Source organism: Pezoporus occidentalis, unplaced genomic scaffold (assembly GCF_034315485.1).
Source record: "Pezoporus occidentalis ecotype Australia unplaced genomic scaffold, CSIRO_AGI_Poc_V1 ctg32, whole genome shotgun sequence".
NCBI lineage: Eukaryota > Metazoa > Chordata > Aves > Psittaciformes > Psittacidae > Pezoporus > Pezoporus occidentalis.
In genome coordinates, this window is record NW_026915158.1 from 553,430 (window position 1) to 569,947 (window position 16,518).

The following is a 16,518-nucleotide window of genomic DNA, read 5'->3' on the forward strand; positions in this document are numbered from 1 at the left end:
TAAGGTTTTCAATATAAATTCAGATTTAGGATCTGAATAAATATTACTTTACTAAATCAGTTACATGAATGGCCACTGATAGAAATAGGAGTAAATTTTTCCACCTTTCTGTGATCTTATTATTTGAAATGAAGCCTTTTAATTTCCTTCATACGCCTATATGTATAAAATTTTTAATTTTCCAAACTATTGATGGTTGGAGCATATGCATGAAATTTATGTTTGGGCGGCTTGCTAGGGATTTCTGCCTCAGAGTGGCATAATGCTTGAGACAGTGTACCCATTAATAGCAGAAGGAAGAAAAAGAAAAGAGGTATGTATGCGTTCTCTGTGGTGGACTGCTAGTGCACGTTAACTAGAGTAAGATTTTTAATCTGTCGTACTGAAGTTCATATTTCCCCTGGGTTCTGTAAAGCAGCTTAATAACCTTTTTGAAACTTCCCAGAAGCCTTTTTTAAGGAACCTATGCCGGGAATGTTGTGACTGTTACGTAACTGATGGGTATAGCTTCTGCAAGCAGTGCAGGTTTGAGCACAGGGCTCAAACAGACTCAAAAAGGTTGAGGTGGTCATGTTAAACTGTTAATACATCTGAATCGGCTATTTAATAGTTTCTTTCATGAAAATCTAGTATTTGCGTATTCCTCAAGATATTAATTCCTAATACAGCTCTACAAGATGGTTGTCCAGTATTTTGAAAGTTGACAGTAGGGCACTGGAAGGAATTGTAACTGCATTCTTTAAAATTTTCTTCGTTCCTATATTGATAATATTATCCCTTTTTTTTTTTTTTTTTTTTTTTTAGCTTCTTCTGACAGACTTACTATTCAAAACATTCTATTTTGTGCTGACCCAGACCTTTTGGTGCTGCTGCAGAGGTTTTCCAGAAGCTAAAACTTTTTCTTTGTTTTTCTCATGTCTGCTTGCAAAACAAATAATCTATTTTACATGATTGAGGGGATAAGAAGAGATGGTAGTTTTTAAGGTATTCTCTGTTCCCTGTGTAACAATTCAGGAAAGAGTTAACTGCTTCAGTAAATCAGGAATTGTATAGTAGGAACTTTGTGCTGTTGTTCAACCCTTTTGTTATTAATTCTTTTGTATTACTTCTGTGTAGAAACTACTCTCCCAAACTGTGGTAAAAAGATAAGTAAGTTAATCTGATTTTGCATTATGTTGATGTAAAGTGTTTTTTAATGTTTTTTAGCATTAAATCTACTTGAGGCCCATCCTGTCCATCCTTGTTGCCCCCATCATACATGTTGTTGAAAGATCCTCTAGAACAAGTAAAATGTTTACATTTTGAATCAGTCTCTTCAAAAACAGTTTTCTACATTTCTTCAGAAATGCTTTTCTGGTTATTTCTTTGAAGAAGTTGTTTTTTCAGTAGCAGAACAGTGGTTTGCACACTTTCTGATCATGGCATCGTAATTCTTGGTTAAAGTTGTTTTTCTTACTGTATTTGCTGACACAAAACAGGGGTATTTCTGGTTTTAATTTTCTAGATCCCTCAGCTGATGAACTAAGACGGCTAATGATGTTGCATGGAGGCCAATACCATGTGTACTATTCCAGATCAAAAACAACTCACATCATTGCCACAAATCTTCCAAATGCCAAAATAAAAGAATTGAAAGGAGAAAAAGTAGTTCGGCCAGAGTGGATTGTGGAGAGGTAAGTTTAGGTCTACTGCTTTTGGAGATTTCTCCTTTTGGGAAAGAATAATTATGGAAAATTGTATTTTGAGATTAGGGATTAATTTAAAACAGTCCTTGCAACAGCTGAATAAAAATACCACTGTTACATTGAAGATACGCTGCTTAGGGATTGTTCCCTAAGAAACTTCACTAAAAACATTCAGAAATCTGAGGAATATCAGGAAACTGAAAATTATCCTGTTGATTCTATTTAATGTCCAACCATTGACCAGCCTTCATGTCAGTATGTTTAAGTAAGTATCAAGTGATTATTTTTTACCCTTCTGCCTTGTTGTGCTTTGCTTAATTTTCATTTCGTCTGTAAATAAAGAACAATTAAAAAGCATTTTCATGAAATCAAAATTAATCCATCTAAACATTAATTTGTGAATTTGTAGCAAAACAAAACAAAAAAAAAAAACAAACCCACAAGTTTTATTTACAAAGAATTTATGTGCTTTTGTTCTTCCATACACCATGGAATACATAGGATCAACTGAAGTTGTCCTCAGGTCCTTGAAAAAGAAGATAGCCAGGCTCAGAGCAGTTAGTCTGGCTTGCATCTGTCTTCTTCCATCTGAGGAACCCATGGGAAATAGTACAAGCAGCAGTATGTTCTGGAAATTGTTCTGTCATTGTCATGCTGTTCTTAACTAGCTTCTTTCCTAGACAACCAGCATAAACAGGCAAGGAAATCTTCTGCATACATATTTGTAAAATGCTGTCTGCTGTTCCTGTTCTCAGCTTGCTGATTTTTCAGTGCTTTGGATTCAGCTGTTTAGTATCATGAATCTTTATGGGAAATTTTTAAAACTTTAGTCAGAAAAGATAGGTTCCTCAGTTTGAAAAATACTCCAGTATATATTCTTTAAACAGTTTTAGGGCCTTGACCATGAGTTTAAGGACCTGAAAAAACAGTGGTAAGTGTGGTTTTACTTGAAAGATGTGGCAGTTTTCACTCATGCCATTAAAGCTCGCTATGATTTTAACCAAGCTGGTAAAAACAGTTTGTAAACATTTGGTAGAGATTTGCTAGAGCCTAATGTATGGTATCTTCTAAAATTTTCTTTATCATGTGTTGTGTTCAGGTTCTGCATTTCCTGGTTCTGGAAGGTTGTACTGTAGAGTAAGTCAGAAGAACTGAGTATAAACAGATACATGGCCTTGGGCACAGGGAGATGGGGAAGTCACTGTCTCAGTAGAACCGGGTTGTGTCTGAATCTGGAATAAAGCCTGATTTCACAACCACTCCTCATTTGTTTTCCCTTCCTTTCAACAGTACTGAAGAACACTCACTGGTTAAATACTCCATCTCTGTGAATGGAATACCAGATGATGTTCTCCTGTGTAGATGAGTTGGTGAACATCAGTGCAGTGGATGCAGAGGTTCCAAATGTATTGAGTATTTATGTGCACATCATGTTAGTGCAATATGATGAGTTGGTGATTATTTGATTATTTTTTTAATTTTTTTTTTTTTTTAGTTTGGTTGAGAATCAACCCTAAAACGTTACTGTCACCAATTGCTGGTGAAGCAGTGTTGTTAGATCGTCAGTCTTGTCATCCAAGGTTGCAAAATGAAAAGGTCATATGTCTGTGGAGCTTTGATTTATTTCTTTGTGCGCACACATTGTGATCTAGTCCTTAATTACATGCTCACATATGCCATCTATTCACTATGGTACCTGCCACATTCTCTTCACAGAAAAGATTGAGTTCAGGTTGCAAATTGCTAATTCAGTAACTTGGTTTTTGCTTCTTCGTCTTGTAACCGCATTCCTTATTAGTTGCATGTGATTCAAATTCTTTGCTGATAATGGAATAAATAATTCCTGTCTCTTATTGATGCTTATCACTATAGCATCTGTCTGCTTTCCAAAGATTAATGAACTTATCACAGCATTTATTACAGTGGTTATTGTTTTCATTTTTTGTTTGAGAGTTACCATAAAGACGCTAAGGTAAAACACCAAAAATGCCAATAATTTGGAATATACCATGTGAACTATCTAAAATTAAGGGTTTTTTTAGAGTCAATTATACAAGGATGGTAAGGCATATACTGAAGTTCATTGCTGCATTAAAAGCTTTGCCTATTCTGAACTGTGAACATTCTGAACTACTGTCTAAAGTCACAGACTCAAAAACCTGTTAAGTGCAGGTAGCTCTAGAATTTTGGTTTAAGCAGCATCACATAGAGATCGTGTGGTAACGGTAGTTGCAAAATCCAGTATTGCAGAGTAACGTGTGGTTGCTTTAGCGACGAAATCATGCTTTGAGCTGTGTTTGGACTAGCGATATCCAGAGGTCCTTTCCAGCCTAATTTTTGTGAAGATTATGAGTTCTGTGATACAGGGAGTGTGGAATGGAGAAAGATGTTGAATGATGCACGTAAAATAGGATTCCTTCTGCTGCATTTTAGTACAGTTTGAAAAAATAAGCCAACTGTGTGTTGGTCTTGTAATGCAGCTGCTCCAGTTGCTAAACTCTTAGCATGAACAAGTTCATACATAAATGTGGTTTTTTTGTCACCTTGATATTGCAGTAATGATTTTGAAATACTTGAGTGGCTGTGCACACGGGTTCATGTGGTGATACAAGAAACAGTCTCACCAGGAATTCTAAAAGCTTAGTTGCTGCATCACCACTTTCTGTACAAGAAAACTTTGGAACTTCACCATGTGTATTTTTAAATCTGTTTAGCAAAGTTTAATGTAAAAGATGTTCCTTCATGAATGCTATAAATTCATGTATCAAACAATACTTAATTGAGATATTTATAGGGCTGTTTTTACATCCCATTCCCATAGAAACCTTAGCAGGTCTGTATGCCTAACTAGTTTTAATTTATCTAATTGGGAAATGCGATCTCCTACTATATTCTTCACTAATTGCAGCAAGAAAGCTCCTAAGGGGTTTTATTCCAGTGTCCAGCTCCCTTGACAGTAGTACAGATTTGAGCTAGTTAAAAAGCACATCTCCAAGAGAAGACATTCAGGTGTTGAAGAGCAGAAAAACAGTATCTGTCACTGCTATATTGGATTTTTTTTTTATCTTCACACTTGAACACTAATATTAAGCTTCTTTGATATGAGAGAGGTTTCTGTGCTGTAAGAGGTTCTGCCGTCTCCGACCAGTGTTCTATATGAAGAGTTGTATATGAAGAAGAGGTGAAGTATAAGCTGGGAAGGCTGTTTACTGCTAGGAACAGGCACTGGGGTGGAGAAACGAAATAATGCTGTGGTGCACTTTTGAGAGGGTTCCACTTCAAAGGCCATGACTTTCCCTAAGGAACTTAGCAGTTACTGAAGCATAATTGCAGTTTCAGTGGAAGAAGAAAAAGGGAGATACAGTGGAACACACGGGACAGAACAGGGAAGATTGTGGTAAATGTTTGTGGAAGGTCTATTTGGAAATGATTCTTCTGTCTAGCTTTCTTCAGTGAATTTTCTCACAAGAAGGGGTAATTATCCTTTTGAAATGGAAAAAGTGATTCTTTCCTGTTCGTGAAGCACATCCTATCTGACCTCCTTTACATTCTACCCAAATTTGCTTGGAACACATGCCTTTGCATTGTTAAAGCTCTCAGTCAGCATTGTTCAGTTACAATAGCCTGGACCACTCACAGTTGGTTTTGGTTTGCTTTTGAGGATTTTTACTTATTTTATTTTTTTTACTGGGCTTTGTTTAATTTGATTTTGAAAGTAAGTATTTGGGGTTTGTGTATGTCAGTGGGGGAAGAGAAATGGATGTAGACAACTGACCAACACAACTGTGCAAGTGTCTTTTGTACTACCTACCAGTCACCACATCACAAATTACTTTTCAGTTCAGTTCAGTTTGTAGTGAGAAGAGGGGTTGTGGGAAAGGGAAGGGACCACAAGTACATACAGCGAAACAGCAAAAAGCAGTGACCAATGTTAACAGTTTATTGTACATGAGGTATTTTTTAGCATAGAATGTTTGGGGTTTTTTTCAGTGTCATAAGTAGTAACCTGTTCCTTTTGTTGTTTTTTTTTTGTTTCAGCATTAAAGCTGGACGTCTCCTCTCACACATTCCCTATCAGCTTTACACCAAGCAGTCAAGTGTTCAAAAAGGTCTCAACTTTAATAGCATATGCAAACCTGAAGATGCCGTGCCAGGTCCAAGCAATATAGCTAATGATCTCAACAGGGTGTAAGTGTTTCTGATCTTGTAATGCAGATGTTAATCATTCACCCATAATGGGTTTGCATTTACAACTGTATAGTATTTTAAAAATTCACTTCAGCTTTATAAGAGGGAAGCTCTGAGTCACTGAAATTTAAAAGTAAAGTATAGTTATATAAATAGTTGAGGACAGAACTACAGTTACCTTGACTCCAAGCCTAGTCTCTAGCCTTCGGACTGCACTTTGCTTGATAATATAACCCAGGGTCCTAGGATGTAGCATATCTGTATGGAAGCAACAGGCATATGTTAAAGGATTGTGACTAGTGACGCTGAAAAGTAGGTCTTCATTTCAAAAACAAAAAGCTAGTATGATATGATTACTTTTGCTTAAGGTGCCTAGGAACAAATGTAAATGCATACTAGTTGCTACGTTCTTTCTTTAGCTTCTTTTTTTTTAAAAAAAAAAGCAAGCCTCACATCATACTCAAGTATGCCAACACCAAGTTGTCACACTTGAGAGAGAAGCATTAAAAAATCCAATTACAATATAAAAAATTCTGAAAGACCTTGAGAAGGGAATAGAACAGAAAGCCCCAGTGAAACTTTACTGGCAGAGGAATTGGAGTTTGGAAAGAAACCTTTCACTTGAACAAATTGTTCTGTAGATATTTTTTTTAAATATATTTTTTCTTTTAAGAGGGTTCCTGCATCTATTTCAGAACAACATGTGCATTGTTTAGAGGCAAGAATCATAAAATTAGAGGATATTTGAGGTTGGAAGACACCTTTGGAGGTCATCTGGTCCAACACTACTGCTAAAGCAGGGTGAAGGGTATTGTGTAAGATAACTATACTTTCTGATTTGTAATTGCGATCTGTGTTCTTCCATGGTCCGCTGATTTATTTAAAATCCAATTCTGCATAACGCTGAGGAGGCTTTAACGCACAAGTGGAATTTGTCTATATTTAGGAAAAATAACCAGTACCACAAAATGAAAATCCTAAGCAGTATTTCTTACATGTGTTTCGAACAATGAGTGATACAATCACCATTGCCTCTTACTATTGCATTGTTAATGTTTTTTAAATGAGAATAATATTCAGAATATTGAAAATATATCTATTTAGTCTGAAAAGCTTGAGTTTAAAAGCCTACCCTATCCACTGATGCTAAATATACCTACCGCTATCAGCCATGCAATTCCTCAAAAATACTATGTTTAATATAATTTATGACTGGTAATCTTAACCTTAATCTTAAATTGTTATCACAGTTAATTGGCTTTCTGGTTTCACTGGTATACTGAATAGCTAATTGTTTCCCACTTATATTTTTGTGCACTTAAATTGCTAGCTTTGGGACTTGGGATGGTTCAGGTTTTTTTCAGCAGATCAAGAGTATGCACAACTCTTGAATGCTTTGGTTTTAATTCCATTTAGCGTTTGTTACATATTTAATTTCTTGAATGAAATCTTTCCTTCTACACTGTCAGAGTAAATGTAAGTTGCCAATGCACTTGTGGCAGAATATTTTGATTTATATGCTTAGACGATAAAATGCAGGTTTTTGTGTTTTTGTCAAAAGCTAAGAATATGCTTGATTTGTAGAGCTTGAACAGATTTTTTCCTTGAGAGAAGAAAAAATAAATCTAACACATTAATCTAAAATAATTTTATAAAAGATAATTGGTTTCTGTGTTTACTTAATTTTTTTTTTTTGTTTGTAAGTAGATAAAATCACGTATCTTGTTGAAAAGGTAACCCCTGGTGGTTTGCATATTCCTAAACCGCTTGTGCTGCCCATGGTAGTACAGTTCTGTTAGCAAATAAATAATCATTGTAATTCGATTGGAGACTGCTGCTCAAATTAAAGGCCTTGGAAATAGCTTTTCTAGTGTGCGTGTGGTATTTGGTCACTCCTGGTAGTGCTGTGTTAATGATGCACCAAGTCTGTGAAGTCTTGTACAGCAGTACAGTATTTGTGACATTGAGAGGACATGGCTCAGAGTTTGAGATAATTGTCTTGAGAATGTGAAAACTATTCAAGTATATACTGATAACAACTAGGAAGATAAATACTTAGCAATTGAAATGACCTGTAAATGTGTCTTTTTATATAGAATATATGGTATTAAATAATACCATCTCTTTCAGAAATCATATTAAAAAGCATGAGATGGAAAATGAGATAACACCCAATGGAATAAGTAGCTGGAATGAAGAAGAGGAAGAAGAAAGTGCCGATTTGGGATTTACAGACCTGGAACAGCGCCTTCCTGGACGGAAACAAAATGGAATTCAGTCTCACAAAGACAGCGCTGCCATTTTTAACGGACACACACACACTTGTACCAGTGCCTTAAAGACGCAGGATTGTTTGGTGCCCTCTGGCAACAGTGTTGCAAGTAGGTTCTCTCCAGGTCCTGTGCAGGAGGAGGGGAAGACTGAAAAAGGCATGGTTGACTTCAGAGACTGCACAACGCAGCAGTTGCAGCAAAGCAACAAAAATACAGACTTTTCGTGGAATCCACATAGGACTATGAGTAATTCATCCTCATCTTCATCTTTGCACAGTAATGCTAAAATAAATGGTGCTCACCACTCCACAGTTCAGGGGCCTTCAAGCACAAAAAGCACTTCTGTACCTAGTTCTAGCAAGGCAGCTTCCTTACCTGTGTCCAAACCTTCAGATTGTAGTTTTATTTCTGACTTCTATTCACGTTCAAGACTGCATCATATATCAACGTGGAAGTGTGAATTGACAGAGTTTGTCAACAGCCTGCAGAGAAAAAACAGCGGTGTCTTTCCAGGAAGGGAAAAATTAAAAAAATGGAAAGCAGGCAGGTCTGCACTTAAGACTGACACAGGTAGATACTTGTTTAAAAAGGTTTATGTTGAGAAGGTGTTTTATATCTTTGTATATTAAATGTCTAAGTCGGTGAGTATTCAGTATTAACATTACAGACAGGCTATCTGGAAAAGCTTGATGCACTGAAAACTAAAGGTACAGCTGCTTTTTGTTTGGTTTGGATTTTTTAAAGTAAAATGTGACATAATGTGATACTCTGGTCTATTTAATTCTTCCTTGTAGACATGATATTCTTGACTTTACCAAGATATGTGGATTGCTCAAGGGGAAAAATATATATCTAAATACGCAAGTTTGTAGTTGCTGTGTGAAAATCTAAAGGGACAAAGAAGAAACCTTGCTGCTTATAGTTCAGTGTGAAAATTTAAAAGATGAGTAACACTTGAAAGTGAACTAAATTTGTTAGTAAGGGGTTTGTATACCTCTGGATGTGTTTAAATGGGTAGCAGTGTCATATGATGCTTCTGAACTTGGCTTGTGACAGAAATGTTTTATGTCATTACATCGGGGTCAAAATGAGAAAAAAAACAAAACCATGTAATTGATGAGAGGCAAAGTGTTACAAGTACAGCTAAAGATTTTGCATCTTTAGAATCTCTGATTTACAGTGTTACTCAGTTAAAAGGCTAGCTGTGTACCATCAAAGAGATTCTGTGTTATGCTGTAAAAATACTCACTTGTAATCATGAAAATATACTTGATAAATTACCACATCCTAAAAAAAAATACTGTTAGATAAATAAATTAACTGATTTTGTGTTTCTGCTAGGATACCCCAGTTATAAAATGTTAACTTATGAACTACCTTAATGTGTATTTTTCTTGCATCAAAATATGGTATAAGTTAATATATTTTAATTTTCTCTTTGATTTGGCTTGGAGTATTCAAATAGTTAATGACTGTGTTTCTGTTCACAAGTAGCAGCTTTTTAAGCATTAAGTTGAGCACTTGATCTGTGAATGTCCTTTATGAGACAGTCCTTATCTTTCAAAGAATGAGTTCAAGTGATAAATTATTAAGAAAGAACAGGGAAAAACAATCTGGTTACTCAGTAACTAACTCACATGTTAAGTAGAACAGTTCACTTGATGTGTTGAAGTATTTTTTCACTGTTATACTTTATGCATTGTTGAAATTAAGATTTGTGTGTGTGTATGTTAGGTATAGCCTCCTCTGGTAGGCCAGCAATATAGACATGCAGACTTGAACTTCTAGAATACTTGACACAAGTATTTCTGGTGTTTTAGGCATGTAAGTTTTTCAGTCTGGATCTGTCTTGCTTGTCTTTGCTGATTGTTTGCATGGGTATAGGTACAGCAATGTCAAAATTCAGTGGCATGGGAGGCTTAAAACTAATTTTGGTGGGATTCATGAAGAATTAATGATAGTCGTTAGTGCAGCTAAAACTGTTGTCTTTTGGAACAGTCTTCTGATTGATGAACAAAAAGGAGTAAAGTTGTCTGTTCCAGATCCAGTATAAACATAGGAAAATTAAGTCCAGTTCCTACAACATGCAGTAATCTCTTTGGGTTGGGGGAACTTGTTAGGTAGGTGTTGATTATGAGCGAATAAAATAGAAACTTTAAGTTGATGCATGTTGAGGCTTTGTCTACTGTTTATGTTACATTTCTCTGGGTAAATATCTTCTTGGTGAGAAGAAACAAAAATCTTTGTAATTTAAGGTGATAGTCCTTGATGACTACTGTGAGTAGTACCAAAGTATATATAAATTAGGGTTCAAGTTTTCTGTTGGTGTATCTTCATACTAGGTAATGTGTCTGTTGCGAGCTCAGCCAAGCCACAGAGCTGTATAATGCACGTGGATATGGATTGCTTCTTTGTGTCTGTGGCTATCCGAAATAGACCAGATCTCAAAGGTCAGTATTTAGTTCTATATGTTGACAGTTTTCTCAGTTAAGTCTTTAAAAATAAAACCAAAGTTGCACACTTAACAAAATGAATTTTGGATGTTAATTTTTTTTTTTTTTTTGCTGGCATCTTTGATAGTCAGACCCTGCAACTTTTGTATTCCTGCTTGCTTTCTCACAATCTAAAAGAAAGTGGAAGAGAGAGCTGGAATTCTCTTTGCTGTCTCCTTTCGTTATCTAAAGTAAGAAGAGAGAAATAAAATTCGCAGTATTCATTCTCTATAATGTTGCACATGTCTTGTTGAGACTTAAATCTACCGTATTAGAAATCAGAGATCAAAATCTTGTGGTACCAAAAGTAGGGTTTGGTCACTTTCTGTTAAAAAAGAGTGGGGTATCCTAATAAATATTCTGAAGTAATGTAAGGCTGGGAATTAACTGATGCATATTTTTCTAAGGAAAATTTGCTTCTCCTTCCCTTGTTTGTCTAAGCTCTCACCTAGAGGGTGAACAAGTCAGTTGGCACTTGGAAGTCTGAGTTGTGTGATTGATCGTTCTTAGGGCATATGAAGAGTTAGTGGAGCTCCTTGGCAAGTTTTGTTGTTTTTTTTTATTTGCAAGTGTAATATTGAGAAATGGACATACTAGTTGTTCTGTGCAAACACTGAACTTCAGTGATGCACAAGTCTGAAGATTTGGTGCAGGAGTGACCATCTGCCACCCAGAATATTGTAGATCTTGGGAAGGAGTAAGCTGTATATACAGTTCCTCTGTTGTGTTCTGCCCAAAGGCAGGAGCAACTGTATCAGAGAGACGCCTGTTATGTTTGAGTCTTTGAAACTATTTCCTGCCAAGTTTAAAATTCCATTATTGGAATATAAAGAACCTAGCACCTTTCTGTGAGTGTTTTTTCTGTTCCACAGAAAACTTTCTCTGCATAAATTTTCCAGAAATTTCGGTGCATAAGTCAGCTTCCTGTAGAAAAACGAGGGAGGTGTTGATACTACTCAAAAGTCAAGAGTTTACCAAATGTTTGATTTTGTACAATGAATGAAACAAATAGAACTGAGTACATTGATATGTCTATACCCTTCTAGTTTACTTAAGCTAATAAACGTGAGCAATATTTAAAATCATTGGTGTTTGATGTGTCTTAAACTAATGAATCATTAGGACATCGGTGAAGTTTCACAGCTTCCATTTTTACTTGTTATTAAACTGTTACAGCTATATTTCCACTCTTTATAAGCTTTTCTTCTTTACAGGTGACTGCAATTAAGACAGCAAATTCATAGTCACAATGCAGTCACTTTCATAGCTGTTTCCTCCTTAATGCTGTGAAGAGTGTATAAGCTTTGAAGAAGTTATAAAAAAAATAAAGCAGACATCTTTATGATCTGATTCTAGCTGTGCTATTATTAAAATGTAAGCTGCTATACTATGTTGACTTATAAGTACATGCATTTCTTCTCTGCAGGAAAACCAGTAGCTGTTACTAGTAATAAAGGTGCAGGAAAGGCAGCCCTGCGCCCTGGTGCAAACCCCCAGCTTGAACAGCAATATTACCAGAATAAGCTAATGAATGGCAAAGCAGGTACAGATAAGTCTGTTTGTTTGTTTGTCTGTATGGTCTTTTGTTATTGAAGACTTTTTCCTTAAAGTCATTAATAAAGTGCACAGTGGATAATTTTTTTTTCACAAGGGATTTCATAAAAAAGTATCTTTGGACAACAAGGTTCTCTGTGGCCTCAATAATGACCTGCCACTGCGACAACTTCTTAGTTAACTTTTCTAAGAATGGGTTAATTATTTTGAAGTAATTTTAGGTTTTACTCACTTTCATTGAGGTTGAGTATAAGATAGCATGTTAAGTAATTATTTAAAGAATAAATACAGGTTGTCTGGAATCACTTTGTTATGTCTATTGTAGAGAAGAGGTGCCAAATTTTAAAAGGTTACTAATTTTTTTTTCTATAAGAGTAGAGCTGATAGCATGTGGCCAGTGACAATTTTTTTTTGTTTGTTTTTGAATTGCACGAGTACAATATCTGTATACAGTGAGTTAATTTGGGTGATCCTTAAAGCATTTTAAGTTTCTGGAAAGTCTGTGCAACTTCCATGAGCTCTGTCTCACCAGTAATTTGTTTCCGCAACACCAGGGCATCTGTTGTAGTTTGAGAATTCTTTACTTGCCTGCAGTAATTTAGAAATTCATTACTTTCCATAAGCAGTAGTATACTAATGTAAACAAAACAGTTTTATTAACGTTTGATTATTATTATACTGACTGAACTGTATTTAGTATGGGAAAGTATACTGCTAGACATTGGCAACTAGTTGCTCTTTTTTTTTTCTCCAACAGTCTCTATAATCAGCTTGAAACTTTGTTTTTACATTAAGGTTGGTAAAAAGTGCATACACAAGGGGTAAAGTTGAAACTCAACTTTCAAATCTAAACTGAAATTAAATAGCGGCTGCCCTTGTATATGGACTTTTAACCAACCAGGGTATTAAGGAAGTGATACTATTTTATTTGTCTTTTGCTGTAGTTTAAGACCACTTCAGAACTGAGGTAGATTATATGTTTGTGGAACCCACTGGCCTTTAACTTTTTAGGGACATTTCAGGATGCTTCAGACTTAGTTTCTGCTGTGTTGTTTGCAGTGCCATATATGAATGCGTTACAGAGATAGCTGTGGCTTTTATAGAGTTGGATTTTCTGTAATGGAGCTCTTGGATTCAGCTTTATGCAGTGACTTTTATTGGGACCTTACACTGGATAAGGGTGTGACTTAATACAAGCAAGTGATGTTTGGAGAGTGGGGCAGTTAAATAATAGAAGTTTTAGCTAATGTCCAGCATGTTCTTTGTGACTCACAAATTCAATAGGATCTCTTCTACTGTATTTATTGCTTAAGGGTAGAGCAGATTTCAGCCTTGTATAATAAACTCAGTTTCTTACTGCAGCGGCTTTTTCTGGATATCCACACACTCGTTTCTTTAACTTCATCCAGCCTCCCTGGCTTGCACACAGACAGGCAGATAGTTCATTCTTTCTTGATACTTAGTCTTATTGTGCAACCAATTTTTTTGATGAAAGGATTTTTTTCCTAACACTTTTTATAGTCTCTCTTCATTAGCTGCAGCTCATAATGGTTTTTGGCCTCTTTATTAATTTTTACCTCCATGTACAGTAGTTTTATCAACAAAAAATACCTGTTGTTTCTGCTTGCATTCTCTCAAGTACATGGCTTGTCTTCCTTTTGGGGAAAAAAAACAGTTATGGTCTTAGGTGAACAGGTGGAATTGCGGGTTACAGTTTTCTAGCATCACAGTATCTTAGAAAGTGAAGTGACATACTTCACAGCATGTATTTAACTGTGCCATGCCAGAGGTAAATGTGGTTTAGTACACGCATGTATCACATGGAAAAGTACTTTTTCTAAAATGTCAAAAACACAGAATGCTAAATTATGCAGTTAAATATACACAATTCTGTCTGGGGACACGTTAAGCAATTGAAATTAAAGGGTAGTTGGGACCAACCTTGTACATGAGCATATTTTTACATCCATGCTTCAACATGGAACCCACTTCATTTTTTCGATGCTTCATGCTTTCCAGGCTGTTCTCTGATTTTGCCTTCTCCAGGTCTTGCTTATTAGAAAAAAATGTTCTAAATTAAAAAAAACAAAAAAACACCACAAACCAAACCCAACAACAGCAACAAAAAAAAGGGAAGGGAAAAAAAAAACCCAAAACAAAAACCCCAAACTCTTATGAATCACTTTTGACCAAATACTGAATTCTGCTGCATCAGCTACTTCTTTTTTTTTTTTTTTTTTTGAAATTACTTCTTTAGTGATACTGGCTCCTGCCTTTGATCTGCATTGCTAGACAAATATCCAGTGTCAATAGAATCTTGACTCTTTTATGAAATACTTTCTTTTTCTTGTTCAAATTCATCCAAAAATGTATAACTTTTAAATTTAAAAACTTGCTATCATTCTCACCCTAAATCTCCAAGTTGGAGAAAACCTTTCTGGGTAGTAGAAATTACTTCTCTACATACATGCCATCTTTAACATTCATGTTCTAAAGATAGAAGATTAACATATGTTAATCACGATTCATAGTTTGGGGTCTCTTTTCCATGGCCAGGATGCCCAAGATGTGAATGTTTTCTAGGCTTCCTTTCCCTCAACCCTAGTATCTCCCTTTTTTCATTCTAAAGAGCAGCAGATTTTAACCATCATATTAGTCACAGATTTATTCTCAGCGATTTCTTTTTCACAGACTTGGGTCCTGGCCTCTGATTTCTCCATCCGTTGCTCCACATTCACCATGTGCCTGTCTAGTTTCCCAGCTTTTGGTGAGAGGTTCTCTACCTTGCCTTCCATTGAGGACAATGTGTTCTGCATTGCCCTGAATTTCACATGAAGTGACTCCATCAGCTCATGGGGGGATCTGCTCTGCTGCGAAGTGGAAAAAGTCGACGAGTCCAATGAAGATAGACAAGATGACAGCATCATCTCAGGCCAGGGCACAGGAAGGCATGGACTAAATAAATTGTTCTTGTCATTCTTATCTTTATTTGGGGCATAATTTTGCTCTAATTTTCAGTTGCAGACATCTTAGGTAACTTACTGAGCTCATCATACATTAAAACATATAAGACATAAAAAGGTGCACAAATTTAGCAGAAATTCTGAATAAAAGCAGTTTTTCACATGAGTCAGGTTCTACCCCTGCTGTCTCCACTCATTACAGCACTTTCTCTGGTCTGATAACTACTCCCATGTGCACATAGCATCATGTTTCCTTTCAGTCAAATTGTCAGTGTGTAAGTTGTTAGTACCATGAAATATAATTAGGCTTTGTGGCACTCTGAAGAAAACTCCCTGTTTATTATATTACAAAGGTGTATGGTATTAGATAGAATGCAATAAAGAAAAAGACCTGTAATATACATACTAGTTCATTTTAAGTAAACAGAAGCTTTTTTTCTGTATGATACTTGGGGTTTTTTTGATTCTGACAGGGAGTTTGAAAGGGCATAGTAGTTTTTGCATCTAGACATTTTTTCAGGTGGATCTGTATTTAAGTTACAGGCATGTATCTTTCAAGGTTTACATACTGTGAAAACCCAAATAGAAAACGCTGTGTTTGGTTCCAGTGTTTAGTGTTTGGAGTTCTATTCTAGTACCTAGTGTGCAGTGGGCCTGGAGGGGCCTTATCTCAGAGCATGCAGTAAAGTTTTATAGAATTAGGGAAAGTCTGTCTCATTTTAAGTCTGGGGTTGCAGTATTTATAATTGTATCATTTTGATCCAAGATAAATTTATGGTGATATTTGAAAGAAGTTGACATATCCTAATAAAAGTATTATTAGGAAGTAACAACAGAAATTTTGTCAGTTAATATCCTCATAAGAGTGTTAAAGGAAATACAAGTTTCTTGCTAATGTTCTTTAATTTGAGCTAACTAGTATTCTGATTATTTCACTTCTTAAAAACCACTTGGTGGTATCTAGATAATTAGAACAAAGTTTTAGTAAGAGGTTGTAAGTATGATAAAAGGTGGTCTTGTATTCTGAATTTAATTTCTGTGTTCTGGTGGTAGGTGTGCTTTTTGCAAAAAGGAACGTAGTTAAGTGTCATCTCGCTCAGCTAAGCAGTTGGTAAATTTTTAGTGTCTTTTATTTGTTTATAGGATATGGTTGTAGCAGTAAGCCTCAAGTGTTTGATCATTTTTATTGTCATTAATGATAAGTGGGATCAGTCTTACTCTGCAGTATGGTATATGCAGTCACCAACAAGGTGCTGTCTAGTAATTTTGAGGAAAATAGAAGCAGGATTTTTCTGTTAATTTAATATTCTCAGTAGCATGTACACTGATTTGCAGAGAGAGATTACCATGGAAAGGGTGTTCT

General features: G+C 35.7%; 1 protein-coding gene across 9 annotated transcripts in view; it reads left to right on the forward strand.

The window, feature by feature from the left end:
- The window catches only part of REV1 (REV1 DNA directed polymerase), a 66,020-nt gene that overhangs the window by 22,841 nt on the left and 26,661 nt on the right, over positions 1-16,518 (forward strand). For 4 of the 9 annotated variants that reach the window (XM_062628523.1, XM_062628521.1, XM_062628524.1 and 1 more), the window contains 5 exons: positions 1,505-1,673; positions 5,724-5,873; positions 8,004-8,716; positions 10,489-10,596; positions 12,065-12,181. In XM_062628523.1, the coding sequence (XP_062484507.1) occupies positions 1,505-1,673; positions 5,724-5,873; positions 8,004-8,716; positions 10,489-10,596; positions 12,065-12,181 (1,257 nt within the window). Of the gene's footprint in view, positions 1-1,504; positions 1,674-5,723; positions 5,874-6,361; positions 6,682-8,003; positions 8,717-10,488; positions 10,597-12,064; positions 12,182-14,919; positions 15,226-16,518 lie in introns of those variants that run through there. The other 5 variants (XM_062628525.1, XM_062628528.1, XM_062628526.1 and 2 more) reach the window with 5 other exon arrangements.